This window comes from Fusarium falciforme, chromosome 7, assembly GCF_026873545.1.
Source record: "Fusarium falciforme chromosome 7, complete sequence".
Lineage (NCBI taxonomy): Eukaryota > Fungi > Ascomycota > Sordariomycetes > Hypocreales > Nectriaceae > Fusarium > Fusarium falciforme.
Genome location: NC_070550.1, coordinates 2,214,573 through 2,228,457, shown reverse-complemented (window position 1 = coordinate 2,228,457; position 13,885 = coordinate 2,214,573). Strand labels below are relative to the sequence as shown.

Sequence of the window (13,885 nt, the reverse complement as noted above, 5' to 3'; positions counted from 1 at the left end):
GTACAATGGCAACTAATGAGATAGCTGTAGCTGGTTTGTTCACTCCCGTCTTATCTCTTGGATTGAGATTTGTCTTAAGCTGTGTAATTGCAAGTTTGAAGAGGCGGGTTTGAGGGCGTGGCATCCCACAACTGACGGCTGCACGATACGGTCCCTGGCTCGGACTTTCGGGATGCTGCAAAGCCACGAGAACACCGCCTACGATATGGATCAAATTATCTTACTGCTGCGAGATAATCAGGGCGATCTTACGACCCGCCTTGGTACGCCTGCCCCCCAACCCCAGCTCTCCAAGTCACCGTTCAGGAAAAGGTCTTGGATGGAAGCCACACTATCTTGATTTCAAAGGCGGGGTGCGTGGTTAGCGTCTTGTCCCTTGTCCGCAGGCTCGGACTTTTCTTCCCGTAAAGGCGTAGTGCGGGCAAGATGACCTCCTTGTCTGTAATCTCGGTGAACCTTGTCGGCGAGATAAGGAAAATTCCGAACAGCATAAAACCACGATGAGAGAGAGAGAGAGGGAGGATGAAAATGCAAAGACAATAGCTCGCATTTGCTGGAAAGAATACCACAGATCCTCAGATCTTTACAGACTTGCCATCTTACCACCATGGAGACAGATCACGAAAAACAAGCCCCCAGTGGCAATCGAGATGATCATCATCTGGAGCGTCTTGGCTATGCCCAAGAGGTCAAGGTATGAGAAATCATTCTGGGAGTTGTGTGAAATGGCGAGTTTCTGACAAAACTCAGCGCAACTTCTCCCTCACGGCCATGGTGGCAACCTGCGTCAGCCTGATGGCGACGTGGGAGGCACTTTGCAGGTGAGATACAGTCATGACTGGACTCAGTTACCGTCCTCCTAACCCTCCAACAGCACAATGGTAACGGGTTTGGTAAGCGGAGGACCAGTTTCGCTCGTCTATGGGGCGATTGCGTCCTTTGTAGGATCACTTTGTTCTGCTCTGTCTCTCGCCGAGTTGGCTTCGAGGTACACATACCCCTGCCCATCTCTCCGTTGACTGTGACTAATGGAGAACACGCAGCCACGCAACAGCCGGCGGGCAATACCATTTTGTGGCAAAGCTGTGTCCCAAGAGAATACGCCCGGTGAGCAGCTGGCTTGCCGGATATATCTCGTAAGTGTTACTGCATCAGAGCCATAAAAATGGCTGACACTTGTCGTCGCAACAGCACCTTGGGCTGGATCGCCGTCGCCGGAAGTGCACCATTTCTCGCCGGAACACAAATTCAGGGCATGCTAGTCCTGAACTATCCGACCTCGTATACCTTTGAGAGGTGGCACGGTACTCTTCTCTATTGGGCTATCCTGATAGGATCCGCTGGCATTTGCATTCTATGCAGCAATATCCTACCGCTGGTAGAAAAGGTGACCATGGCGCTGCACGTCATCTTCTTCATCATCATCCTGGTGGTCATGGTCGCCGTGTCTCCAACCAAACATTCGGCCGACTTTGTCTTTACTGACTTCCAGAACAACTCTGGGTGGGCTAGCGACGGAATAGCTTGGTGCATCGGACTTTTGAGCTCTTGCTATGTGCTTATTGGCTATGACGGAGCCACTCATCTAAGTGAAGAGATGGAGAGGGCCGAAACCGGTGTCCCAAGAGCCATGGTTGGGTCTATTCTTATCAACGGAACCCTGGGCTTTGGCTTTCTGATCGCCTTGTTGTTCTGCATGGGTGACATCACATCGGCTTTGAACACCCCAACTGGGTTCCCGATCATCCAGATCTTCTACAACATTACTGGAAGTACAGCGGCGACTACTGCTTTGACGAGCGCAGTGACGGTTATGGCCGCCCTCTCCACAGTTCCGCTCATCACGTCTGCGGCTAGACTCATGTGGGCGTTTGCTAGAGACCAAGGCAAGTGTCCGATACCGATGAAAGCGAGACGCCTATCTGACTGGTAGAGTTACAGGCCTCCCATTCTCCACGCATCTCTGCAAGATCGACCGAAAACGTCAAATCCCAACCATCGCGATCCTCACCACGACCGTTCTCCTCATGCTGCTCGGACTCATCAACATCGGTTCCACCACAGCCTTTAACGCTGTTTTATCCTTGGCCGTAGTGAGCCTGCAGATCTCATATCTTATGCCTATAATTCTCTTGATTTGGCGCCGCATTTCCCGACCAAACACATTGACCTGGGGTCCTTGGCAGTTGGGCAAGTCAGGAATCGTTGCGAATGTCGTTGCGATAGTCTATCTCGTTTTCACGAGCATCTTCTTACTCTTTCCCCCTTATCAGCCTATTACCGCTGAAAACATGAATTACGCGCCAGTTGTTCTTGGCGGCGCTGTCATATTTGGTTGTGTCTACTGGCCTCTTAGAGCACGGAAGAGATACTTTGGGCCGCTGATCGAGACCAATGGCACGGAGAGTGCATCGGTGGGAGAGTGAGAAATGGAACTGGGCCCAGAACATCTAGCTGTACATTTAGTTTATTATGCTACAACTTGTTCGAAAGTGTTCACATTTTTGACTATGTACCTGGCTCGGCCTGATCATGACGCTATTTCGCTTCTCTTGATAACTACGTAGCTCTCACTTTAAGATCTCTTAGCGAGAGGCATCTAAAGCTACCTGTGCAGTAAATAACCAGAGACTAACTACGGACCTGTCAAAGCCGATGCTGTTCCAACGGCAAGGAGAGCAAACCCGTGGGCCAATCACGGCGACTAACTAGGCAGTTAGATCCCGTGACCTTCTCCCCGCATTTCTGCTCTCGTTATCATCATCAACCACTTTGCATCATCTATCAATCCAACCAGATCCTTGGCCTTTTTCACCAACATTTGTCTCTTTTATCATTATGCATTCGACGTTTTCAAGCTCTCTTCAGAAAGTAGAACGAGAAGCTCAGTCCTCATCTCCAAGCGGACTTCACTCTGATGGAAGCGGCCCATCGACTCGGTCCCGTAGGTCAAAGAAAACCAGGAGTATGTCATCCTTCTAATCACAGTCTCGTTTTATAAACGTAGCTAACTAACATGACAATTAAGCGGGATGTGCTGTTTGCAAACGGCGAGTAGGTTCTCCAACTGACTCTCACTATCAAGTTGTTACTCACCATCTCAAAGAAGTTGAAATGCGATGAAGCTCTGCCAGGTTGTCGCCGTTGCTTCAAGTCTGGCATCGAATGTCCTGGATATGCTCGCTCCGTCAAGTGGTCTACCAAGCACGAAAGGAATCTGACACTTCCCTCAAGTCCTGGGCCTACCTTGTTTGAGAGGGAAGCGGAGGAGCTGTCCAGGCCTATCGCCCATGTCTCGTCGCCTCAAGTCCAACCAGGCCATGGCGAATGCGATTCACTTGAATTCTCTCCAGGTGCATCGGATATGAACTTTGACTTTGCTTGGTCGTTGTCCTTGCTGGCTCCTGGACTCGACAGTAATGACCAGCCTCAACCACCGCTCGACGCACACCTATTCAACTCACTGGTTCATGATCTCGATCAACCCCTAAACCAGATGTGTGATGAAGACCCCTCGTGTGTAGAGTCAAACAACAAGGAAAAACAGTTGTTGACTACCCGTGTCGCTTCAACCAACTCCGACTTATCCCTCTATGTCCCAGCAGGGGAGGTTTCAATCCTCCTGGGCCACTATTTTTCCTTTGTCTGCGAGGTCGCTTCCTCTTTTGATTCTTCAGCAAACCCTTTTCGATCACGCGTGACCAAGATGATGGATACCTCTCCTCTCCTCTTCACTTGCGTTATGAGCATATCCGCAGCCCATCTCTACCAGAACCAAGGGGAGAGTTCCTCTATATCACTGAGCTTCCAGACTGAAGCAATCTCACGAATTTTCGGCGAGGTTGCCAAGATTAAGACTGACATACCGCCACACCCTCCTGGGAATCTAGCTTTGGTTAGGTCATCCCCAGGATTGCTTGTTAAGGATGACACTCTTTTGGGCATTATTCTACTAGGTATGACTTCGGTAGGTCATTCTCCTCGATCAAACACTTAAAGTTACTAATACTCTGGTATAGAGTTGGCATGACCCTTCGTCCCTCGGCTTGTGTCACCTCACTGGATCTCGGCATCTCTTCAAGCTATGGATGGCAACAAACGGTCTTGAGCAGCCCCTCAGACCACTCTCCATGGCCCAGAATTTCATTGTATCTTCAATGGTGTACTGGGAGGTCATGGTATCATTTCTACTCGACCAAAATTTGGAAGCAATTTCGTATCTCGACGTCTTTCTTGATCCAGCCCCGGAGTCACTATCACAACCCTGTCCCTGGACCGGGGTGGCGACAGACATCTTTATCCGCCTTGCAAAGGTTGGAACAATGGTTAGGAAACGGAGAAGTCTGCGCAGCCCTAGGCTTGCTGAGGGTGAGACAGCAGCTCTCGCTCAATTGATCGAGGAGGCCTCGACTCTGGAACAAGCCATTCTCAAAAGTCGAGCTCCTCTCATTGGGTTAGTCAAAGACACTGGCGATCCTCGGTCCCCGCCATCCCATCTTGTCAAGATGGCCCGCAGTTACCGACTTGCTTCCCTCCTTGAGCTGTATCGAGCGTTTCCAGAAATCGCAACCAACTCGACCAGCAGATTCGACGAGGTCAAAAAGACAGACAAACAGTCACAGCTTGTTATTGGCCTTGCATTTGACATACTAGAGATACTCGAGACTATACCAGACAACTCTCGTACCATCGCCATCCAGAGCCTGGTCTACTTGATAGCTGGGAGCACGCTTGGACATTTGGTCGCGGTTGATGGAGATGCTGCGCAAAGCAGGCATACTCAGTTGATCAACAATTGGAGGCAATTTGTTCGCAACAGGTTCTACAAGTCGTTTCTCTCCATCGGCCTACACACCATCAACCGCGTTGGCACAATACTGGAGGAAGTCTGGTCACGCATGGATTCGATGGTGTCAAGCACCGGACAAGGGCATGTCATGGATGTGCATTGGATCGATGTCATGACTGGAAAGCAGCTTGAGACTATTCTCGGATGAATATCATCACCTGTGGCCATTCGTCTATCGACCGTGCTAGATCATGCCATTCCGCATGCCGCGTAAGGTTGATATCTGTGTCGGGTCCCTCGGAGGTTCACTGCCTCGGAACGGTTCCGAAAGCCCGATATAGGGAGATTTGGGCTCACCTCGGGACTTCGGTCTTTGTTTCCCTCTCTTGAAACCGAATCAAAGTCCGAAGTTATGATGTCGTGGCAATCTCCTGAAGTCAAGTCAATTGTCACGGGTGGAGCCTCGGACTTTTTCTCCCAAAGAAGTATGGCGCTATCTTGGAGTTGCCACAACCACATAGACAGGCGAAATAGAGACATGCGTCAGTGCGGCCTCTCCTATCTTGAATCAGCAGGCATGTCCTATGATTAGAGACCCATCTAACCATCGTGGGGTGTTGATGGAGTGTGAAAGAAATAGAAAGAAGCCTGTGACTAAAGAGCCATGATTTAATCAAGCCTCCGTTGGCTACGGGGTTCAAACCGGCGACAGAGGAGTTTCGGCTTTCTACTGTCCGAATCATTTCTTGTGCCAAACCTATTCAGGGCAGAAAGTCCGATCTCCCCGCATTGCATCGAATGGCCTACGATGCTCGCCTACTCTTAATAGTTATACAACTGGAGCATGCTCGATTATAAATGTAGGACGGCAGCACAAGACAAGTCTAGATCCTTCACCACAGCATACTTCATTTCTAAAATCACACTTACTCATCATACTCTTCGTTCTTAAGATGACAACATCCGATGTCCCCAAGTTTGTGCCCGTCTCCGAGTGGCCAACCCTTGAGGAGATGGCAAACGGGTTTCGGGAACATCTCATGCCCTCCACTTCCAAACTAAGCGGCCGAAACCTTGAGCACACCTTTGATAACGGCTACAAGATCTCTCATATCTTTGGTGATGCGAGCAAGCTCACATGGAAGATTCTGGAAGGAGAGGACAAGGGTCTCACTGGAGAAGCAGCGTACGAAGCCTATGAAGTTCGACCAGACATCTTCTTGATAGACTTCTACAAGCCTTCATACGAAGAGCAGGTCACTCTGGTTTTGGACACGACCACTGGCCAATGCCTGGCTGGAGTCTCTGGTTTCCACGACCTCAAGGGGGAGCGCAGAACATGGACCAAGTTCATGAATGCCAGCGCCCAGGGCAGCAACACAGTGGCGCCTTTCCCCGAAACTGAAGAATTGATCGGAAAGCACATAATGTACCGATATACACCCAGGGATGCCTATGAACACATCTACTTGAACAAAGGCACCTTTACGTGGCACTGCCTCGACGGAACTGAGAAGGGGCTGGCAGACTCAGAGGAGTGCAAGATGCTAAAGCTGCGGGATAGCCTCTACCTCCTGTTCTGGACCGAGACGATCATGCCTGTCGAGTCCATTGTGGTCATTGACCTGGAGCACATGCGTTCCACTGGGAGGTTCTACTGCTGGGATCCAAAGCCGCAGCGCGCTGTTCACGTGCGATTCGGCTCCTACGCTACGGTGTTGGCGGACACGAAGCCTTTGGAAGCGCTGGCCCGGGCTTCTCGGGTGAAGCAGAACCTGTAATGGGTTTGTCACTTTGGGGGTTTGTAGATGCCGTTTGATAGTAGCTCTGGCCGATAAAGAGAGATGGAACGCAATGATAGAACTGCTATATGAGTTTCCTTTGAGAATTGCACCAAAATGTGAAAGGCTGAAAGGGGAGTGTGCCTTCAACTGTGCGAATTTCGTTCTGATTTGGCATGCATTGCTACTTCGGATTGTAGTCGACATATGTGAGCAGTGGTACCGCAGGAACAATGATATGAAGTGTGAACATTGCGTTCTTTGCTATAGTCAAAGTCCACCGCTTGATGAAATTAATGAGCCGCAGATGTATAGATACTGGAGGAATAGTGAGGAAAGGGCGAGTCCCAATGGAAGCACAGCTGTTAGGCTGATTTTGCCGAGTGGCAACCCTAACCCTGACCCTAACCCTGATTCACTTCTTCGACTTCTTCGACATCAAGCACATCAAACACATCAACCACATAGCCAGATTTCAGGGGCCACATGCAAAATAAGGCAATGCGCTGGTATGACTTCCCAAGGCCGTCAAATAATGATTGAAAGTTGTCACCTCGACCCTTTGCAAGGCATTACCATAATAAAGCTTCAACATGGTATCCAAACGGCTCTTGGTGACGACGAACCTGAACCCACTGCAACAGTGATAGGATGAGGAAAGAGAAGAAAGATCTTTGACAGGTTATTGTACTACCTAAGAGAAACCAAATCAAGTTCTTGACGTGAGGGAATGAATGGTTTCGGGCTATAGAAGAGAAATCGAATGGAGACCTTTCAAATTTTACCAGAACGGAGATCAAATTCTCAAGCACCGAATTCATCCTCAAGACGGAAAGGTCTGAGAGTGTTTAAAGAATATTCGAGGATGAATATCAGACCGGAAAAAGAAGGATGATGTAAAATAGGGGTTGTCATATAAAATTGAAGCGCGCAGAAGTTTAGGACAAGCCCCTTGATGGCCGCAATTCTTCAATTGAACAACCTTTTGGAATATTCTTTATAAGCTCCGTATTTTGTCTTAGAAATTGCCCCGTAAGAGCCTTTCAACAGCCTTGAAGACATTTCGAATATGATTTACAAACTCCAACCTCAGCAGTGAACCAACCCGCCCCGTTGGTATGTCGACTATCCACTCTCTTTGCAATGAGCCCATCTCGGCCCTATTGAGAGTTTCAACAAGGCCACATATAAGCACCTGTTGCCATCTCAAATCAGCCCTGATGAGTTTAAACTCTTAATACCGTTTTCTAGCCTTACATTGTGGGCGTTACCCGAACCTCACAGAGTGACCACACGTAGACGAAGGCCAGCAAAAAGTAAAACTGGAAGTCTGGGCTTCAAATCACTTGAACTACGGGAACATTAATGAACTATAGTAATGAGAAATGTAGATGTGTTTCGTAGGCGGTGACAAATGACTTCACTATTGGCAAAAGCGTCTCTCTTGCCAACACTGTCCGGTCATGATTTCTTACGCTAGCTTTATATAACTACTGCCACGACAATAATCACACGGTGAAGTTATGCTACCATATAGTATAGCATTGAGCGTTAATATTATGTAAAAAGGCTGTCTATTCGCTTCTGTACTTGACATTTGTCGCTACCTATGTGAAGACATCATCCAGATCTTGCTCATCACGACTCTAGGGTAATCCACCAAGCCAAGTCACAGGAATTATTTCCTTGAGTCAGTAGGTTACAAGAGCCCTCAGCCCTGTCGTGGCAGTTCATCTGCAATACGCCGGTGCAGGGATTTGCTGTCTTGGATGCTTAGCCCAGTTTGTAAATAACGAATACAAATTTGGAACTTGGACCCAATGAAGGATTGTAATCCAACATACCAAATAAAATGCCGACATTTGACTTAACTGGACTCCAGAAGTGGAGTAAACTACTGCTTACTCTTCTTCTCCAGCCTCATCCGTTATAGACCGTGGCAGGGATCATGACAACGTTCTCCTGGGTAGTTGTGGAACTTTTGGCGGGCGGGTTCAGCCCAATGAGAAGAAATGAGACGCCGAGATGATGGCGTTGCAGATCAAGGTCACATCGAGTCTCGAGTACTGTCGTACCGGCACGTGTCACGGCTGATGGCGTTGCTGACAGGTGCTGTCGTATTAATTAGGATCCTTGGCGGATGGAGATGTGGCACCTGCATCATGCACGATACACGAATGCCCATTTACGGTAACAAGGCGTGGGTTCGTGGCTGAAGGTTGCATAGCCTAGTCGAGGATCAATGGGCTGATGGACGAGCAATAGGGCTGAATCGAGAAAGTGAGCCAGATAGTGCCACGGTCTAGAGTCGTGATAATGTTGGATCCCTGTCCTTGCAGAGAATAATAACTTGCTCCCCCTCTCCCGAGCTGTTGTGTCTTGTTGATCACTTCTGTTTAATCACTCTCACTGCAACCAAACACACATGATGCATGCGTTTCACCATCTCACCGTACTGCTGATCGGCATTCTGCCTGCATCCGCGTCTACCCTCCCACATCCCGACGGTGACCGCCATGTCAATGCCAGCTGCAGCAGAAGCGTTGCAGTACCCGCGGTATGGAACGGGTTCGGGTACCTGTTCAACATCACCGTGGGTACTCCTCCGCAGGAGCTGACGATGCTCAGTGACTGGACGTGGATGTCTCTCTTTGTCAGATCAGGAAGGTGTCTCAACCAATACGACCCTTCTCTGTGTCTCGGCACCTCTGGTCAGACATGGTTCGATGAGAGAGCGTCCACCTCATTCGCCAACACGTCGTTACCTCAACTGTCATGGCCGCTTACGGCCTTCGCCCCGAACTTCACCGTCGACTACGGAACGGATGACGTGTGCATCGGCGACCTCTGCTCCGCCGGTACGGTCCTACAGGTGTCAGATTTCCCGTACCCCGGTGAGGGGATCCCCAAGGTCCCATTCGGCGGCATATTCGGCATGGCCCCGGTTACGGCCGGTCTCAACGAAACGTTCCACCCTGCCAATTACCAGGCATGGAAGGCGGGGAGACTCGGTTCTCGCGTGGGCTGGAACTCCTGTGCCGCACTGGCATCGTCTGATCCGTGTCTCGGTGGTGAGGCGAAGCTCGTTTTTGGCGGTACTGATTCGTCTTTGTACGATAATGATACCCTGCGGATATACGAGATCCAGAATCCAGACTGGTTATCCGATGCCTTCTACCCGCTTACACCCCCACGGGAAAACTACTGGACGACTCCACTGACAGGCAGTTGGATCCTTGGAACCTCAGAGGAAGGGTCCCGGAACTTTGCGGTTCCTTTTAGCGGCTCCAACGGTAGCAATGTCACTCCGCTTGCAGTTCTCGACGAGGGCTCTGAGGGTCTCGGTGCACCTCTGTCGCTCAACGCCTACAATTGGCTAGTTGATCAAGTAAGAGGCACTCTTGCATCGAACGATACCATTGAAGAGATCCATGCCCAAGGATCATCAGGATTCAATACCGCCGAGCAGGATTGGTACACCGTATCCTGCGATGAAATCGACAGCTACCCTGAGCTTGTCTACGAGCTCAATGGGCACACCAACTACACCATTCCCCCACAAGATTATGTCACCAAGATTGGCGACTCATCTACATGTTATCTTAACGTCAACGTTTGGAAGTATGGTCGTACTGAAGATGGAAACGCCAAGGTGGCTCTGCTGGGTCTTGCGTTCTTGAAGCGGGTGTACGTGGTGTTGGATTTTGAGACTCAATCCTTTGGGCTTGCGCCTCTCTCTATGTAGACTCTTGGTTTTATTTTTACCTATTCAGCCAAGATTTGTTCATTGACGCCTGAAGGCGACAGAGACGTGCTTATTTTTAGCAGTAGGTTTTCAACACACCAACCTGACCTTTTCATATCCATTCCACACCAACTTATTGTCACATGTATCAACCTTTGATTAGAGGAGATTATTGAAGCACTAAAGTGAATTTTTAGACCATTTTACAATATTGTGAGAGTATCATTAAATGTGAGTAAGACGAGATCTTCATAAGATTTTGTCATAGATAACCAGCGCGACTTGCAGTTCCACTGAATGCCATGAGATGGAATAGCTCATCAAGACAATATTTTCGATCATTGTCTTGACAGATTGGTACTTTGGTGCTCCCACATGTAATCAATAGTGCAGATTATTTCTGCGTACGGCCCGGTAATGTGGCGTTGTCTAAGACATGCAGCCACAAGCAAGTCACGCATAAGGAACCAACGAATCAATGCGCAAAACAACAACCTGCATTTATTGTGGTGGAGTATCCAAGGCTCTTGACATTCTACTCATGGACACGCTTGACGTCAATCAAGTTTGGCGGACCAAACACTTCCTTTACCTCGTCCGTCTCGATCGTGCGCAAGTACCAGGCCACCACGTTGGGGAAACGCTTCCTCTCGGATGCATCGATAATGTGCATGAATGCCCAGAGAAGAGAAGATGCGCCCGTCAAGTCGGCCAGCGTAAGTTCTTCTCCCACCAACCACTTCCGGCCGTCAAGATGCTTCTCAAGCACATCCAAGGCAAACTCGAGACGAGCCAGAGCCTTGGTCTCGGTAGATTGGTCAAACGGTGCAATTCCCACTCGCCAGATGACAAGATCTAGCATGTGTGGGTAGACTTCGCCATCAAAAAAAGAGATCCACTGTCTGATCTTGGCTGAAGTTGTGGCATCACGACCCAGTAGCTGTCCAGAATAAGGCCCGGACTGTGACAGATATTGTGCAATGGCATCCGACTCGGGCAGAAGAAGCCCGTCAGCTCCTTCAAAAGCCGGGACCTTTCCTACTGGAAACTTGGCCCGGAACTCTGGTGTCTTGTTGTCTACCATATGCTGGTACGGGGCGATCTCAATTTCAAGACCATTGAGCTTTGCAGCCGCAAGAATCTGCCCATGTTAGTATTGCAACCGTAACTGAGAAGCACGTCTTTACCTTGAAGACCCGGCCATTGGGCATGAAAGAATACAGCTTTCCAAAAGGTGCCATGTTGATGTTTGTGAGCGAATGTTAAAACTGTTCTTGCAACAAAACAACGACTACCAAGTGTCGAGGGATAAGCCAGTTCCACCTTCACAATGAATGGACCCTGGCATATCTAGATCTGCCTTCACATGCGCGAACCAACATGCCTTGTTCCCCCTGCTCAGCCCTGCTTCCCCTTGCAAGAGCCGTGCCACTGCGGCATTTCCTTGCCTTGGCCCTCCCCCCTGGCATATTACGGCAGATCCACTCGTGCTGACGACTCGTAACCTTAAGTTTATTCGTCCGCACAACAGAGAGCAACGGGCGCTCCCGTCCCTAATCATCCGAGTTTCGGGGCTAGGCAAATTACTTCCGACTCAAGCAAGGCTCCCCAGTCGGAGGAGCTGACGGGCACAGGGGGTGAATGTAATAGCGGAGATCAAGCTTCGTGTTCACTCAGGTACATGCTACGTACAAGTAATCTCAGGTCCAAAAGATGATTCTATTTCCGGAAAAGCTTGGTATTGTCTCTTTCACCAGCCTCACAGTTCGTCCCGTCGAATCCCGAATGTCTCATCCAGCCAGGCAAACATCTTGTGATGCATGAGTGCCAAAGCTCCAATCTTGGCCTGCAGACCACCGCCCTCGACGTCCTTGCCGATCCATAGGTGCTTCTCCGCCGGCCCGAGAGCAGAAAGACTATCAAAGATGGGATGAGCATTCTGCTGTGGCGTAAAGTAGAACGAATCAGCTGCACCGGTGATCAGTGTGGGACACTTGATCTTGGACAGGTACCCGTCCTTGAGGGAGAACTTTTGCATGGTCCGCATGACGTCTGCAGGTGTCTTGACGCCGTATACCCACTTGCTGTGGCCGAACTCCCACGCAAGCTGAAAGTTGACTGACGCCAGCCGGTCAATGACCCAGTTGAAGAAGCCATCGCTCAGCCATCCGCTCAGCCAGCCATTGATAAACCACGGCGGCATGCGGCTGCGAGTAATGTCGAAGAGATCCAGCGGCCCGTCGCATGACACGACTGCCTTGACGCGGGGATCCGCTGCGGCGCGGAGGGAGAGGTAGCCCCCGAGAGAAGCGCCAAAAACGGCAAGGCGGTCCACGTCGAGATTATGCACCAGAGCAAGCTCCCCGATGACATGATCCAGGACTTTGCTGGTAACATACTCCCAATCAGGGCGCAGGTAGAGCTTGTCCTTGCGAAGTGATAGGCCTTGGCCGGGTCCGTCAAAGCTAAAGACAGCATAGCCACGTGGTAAGGCGCCAGCGGCACCGTAGTAATAGAGCTCCTCCTGAGTCGAGTCAAAACCGCCGGTCTGAATAACAACAGGGATCTTGCCGGAGACTTGATGGTGAGGGGCCGGGAGGTAGAGCCGTCCGGGCAGGGTGTTGCCACCCTCGTAAGGGATGTCGACCTTCCTCACCGAGCCATCCAGCAGGATCCAGCCCTTGTCAAAGGCATCGGCACTTGCCACGGCAGACGAGAGGATCCTCGGGTCCTCTGGCGTGCAGTGGAGGAGGAACTCGCTGGCCCGGAAGTAGTTGGACGCTCGGATGTAGCCCCACGCGGCACCGGGACCGTCTCCAACCGCTTTGGCCTCATCAGCGAGGGCCAGTGCCCTCTGGGCCTGTTCGTGCCAGGCGTGGTACCAGCTCTCAGGATCTCCATCCTTGATGCGTGCCGCCGTGGCAAGGCACTCTCCGGTCTCGGCACCGAGATATGGGGCGGTCCCGAGAAGGCGAAGAAATTCGAAATTGAAAAAGGTAGAGGGGAAGATTTGGTGCATTGTGCCGACGATTGGATGACAGAGATGTCCAGGGGAAGTGTAGAGTGAGCTGGGAAGTGCGTGTGGGAAGATGCGAGGCAGAAGTGAAAGAACACCCCAAGGGGGGTAAATATGCATCGGTTGGACAGAAAGATACCTCTCGATGGGGCACACAAAGTCCCGGGCTCCGCTATCTCCATCTTACCTCAGCCCCCAAAGCCTCGTCTCTCATCATACCTGGCCGTTGTAACCCGGAGCTCTCCTATGACATCTGCAGTCCGGGACTATCGTGCTCAGCCCATCAGCATGAATCGGCCCAGATGAAACGAATCCAGTAATCCGTGTCTGAATCAGGTAGGAAGCTATGAGACGGCACAGCTCTTGCGTATTTCCTTGCGTATTGTGGTGTACCTATACAATCTCGAGGAGGCAGGTCGTATAAGTCTACAAACTTGGACGGACTTGATCACTTGATATCAACCCCCTGAACTGTAAACCTTGGCCAACCCATTGTCGACCAACTTCTCCATCTTTTACTTACACATCCATTACTCATACCAAAGACATTGACC

At 50.3% G+C, this 13,885-nt stretch overlaps 6 protein-coding genes across 6 annotated transcripts; 4 read left to right on the top strand and 2 right to left on the bottom strand.

Annotated features, from left to right (window-relative positions):
* Window positions 1–607: 607 nt before the first annotated feature.
* Window positions 608–2,426, top strand: NCS54_00930800 (Hypothetical protein; the record flags this gene model as incomplete). The annotated part of the gene is made up of 6 exons (XM_053154660.1): window positions 608–694; window positions 751–821; window positions 875–988; window positions 1,044–1,136; window positions 1,192–1,892; window positions 1,942–2,426. The coding sequence occupies 6 exons, from the start codon at window positions 608–610 to the stop codon at window positions 2,424–2,426; spliced, it is 1,551 nt and encodes a 516-aa protein (XP_053010635.1).
* A 1,070-nt stretch (window positions 2,427–3,496) lies between these two features.
* On the top strand, window positions 3,497–4,997 carry NCS54_00930700 (Hypothetical protein; the record flags this gene model as incomplete). The annotated part of the gene is made up of 2 exons (XM_053154659.1): window positions 3,497–3,967; window positions 4,020–4,997. The coding sequence occupies 2 exons, from the start codon at window positions 3,497–3,499 to the stop codon at window positions 4,995–4,997; spliced, it is 1,449 nt and encodes a 482-aa protein (XP_053010634.1).
* A 745-nt stretch (window positions 4,998–5,742) lies between these two features.
* NCS54_00930600 (Hypothetical protein) lies at window positions 5,743–6,570 on the top strand (the record flags this gene model as incomplete). Its single annotated transcript, XM_053154658.1, has 1 exon — window positions 5,743–6,570. The coding sequence occupies one exon, from the start codon at window positions 5,743–5,745 to the stop codon at window positions 6,568–6,570; it is 828 nt and encodes a 275-aa protein (XP_053010633.1).
* Window positions 6,571–8,998: 2,428 nt separating this feature from the next.
* Window positions 8,999–10,315, top strand: NCS54_00930500 (Peptidase A1 domain-containing protein; the record flags this gene model as incomplete). Its single annotated transcript, XM_053154657.1, has 1 exon — window positions 8,999–10,315. One exon carries the CDS (start codon window positions 8,999–9,001, stop codon window positions 10,313–10,315), a length of 1,317 nt encoding a protein of 438 aa, XP_053010632.1.
* A 535-nt stretch (window positions 10,316–10,850) lies between these two features.
* On the bottom strand, window positions 10,851–11,556 carry NCS54_00930400 (Hypothetical protein; the record flags this gene model as incomplete). Its single annotated transcript, XM_053154656.1, has 2 exons — window positions 10,851–11,456; window positions 11,503–11,556. The coding sequence occupies 2 exons, from the start codon at window positions 11,554–11,556 to the stop codon at window positions 10,851–10,853; spliced, it is 660 nt and encodes a 219-aa protein (XP_053010631.1).
* A 518-nt stretch (window positions 11,557–12,074) lies between these two features.
* Window positions 12,075–13,385, bottom strand: NCS54_00930300 (Hypothetical protein; the record flags this gene model as incomplete). Its single annotated transcript, XM_053154655.1, has 1 exon — window positions 12,075–13,385. Exon 1 carries the CDS (start codon window positions 13,332–13,334, stop codon window positions 12,075–12,077), a length of 1,260 nt encoding a protein of 419 aa, XP_053010630.1. The 5' UTR covers window positions 13,335–13,385.
* Between the last annotated feature and the right edge of the window lie 500 nt (window positions 13,386–13,885).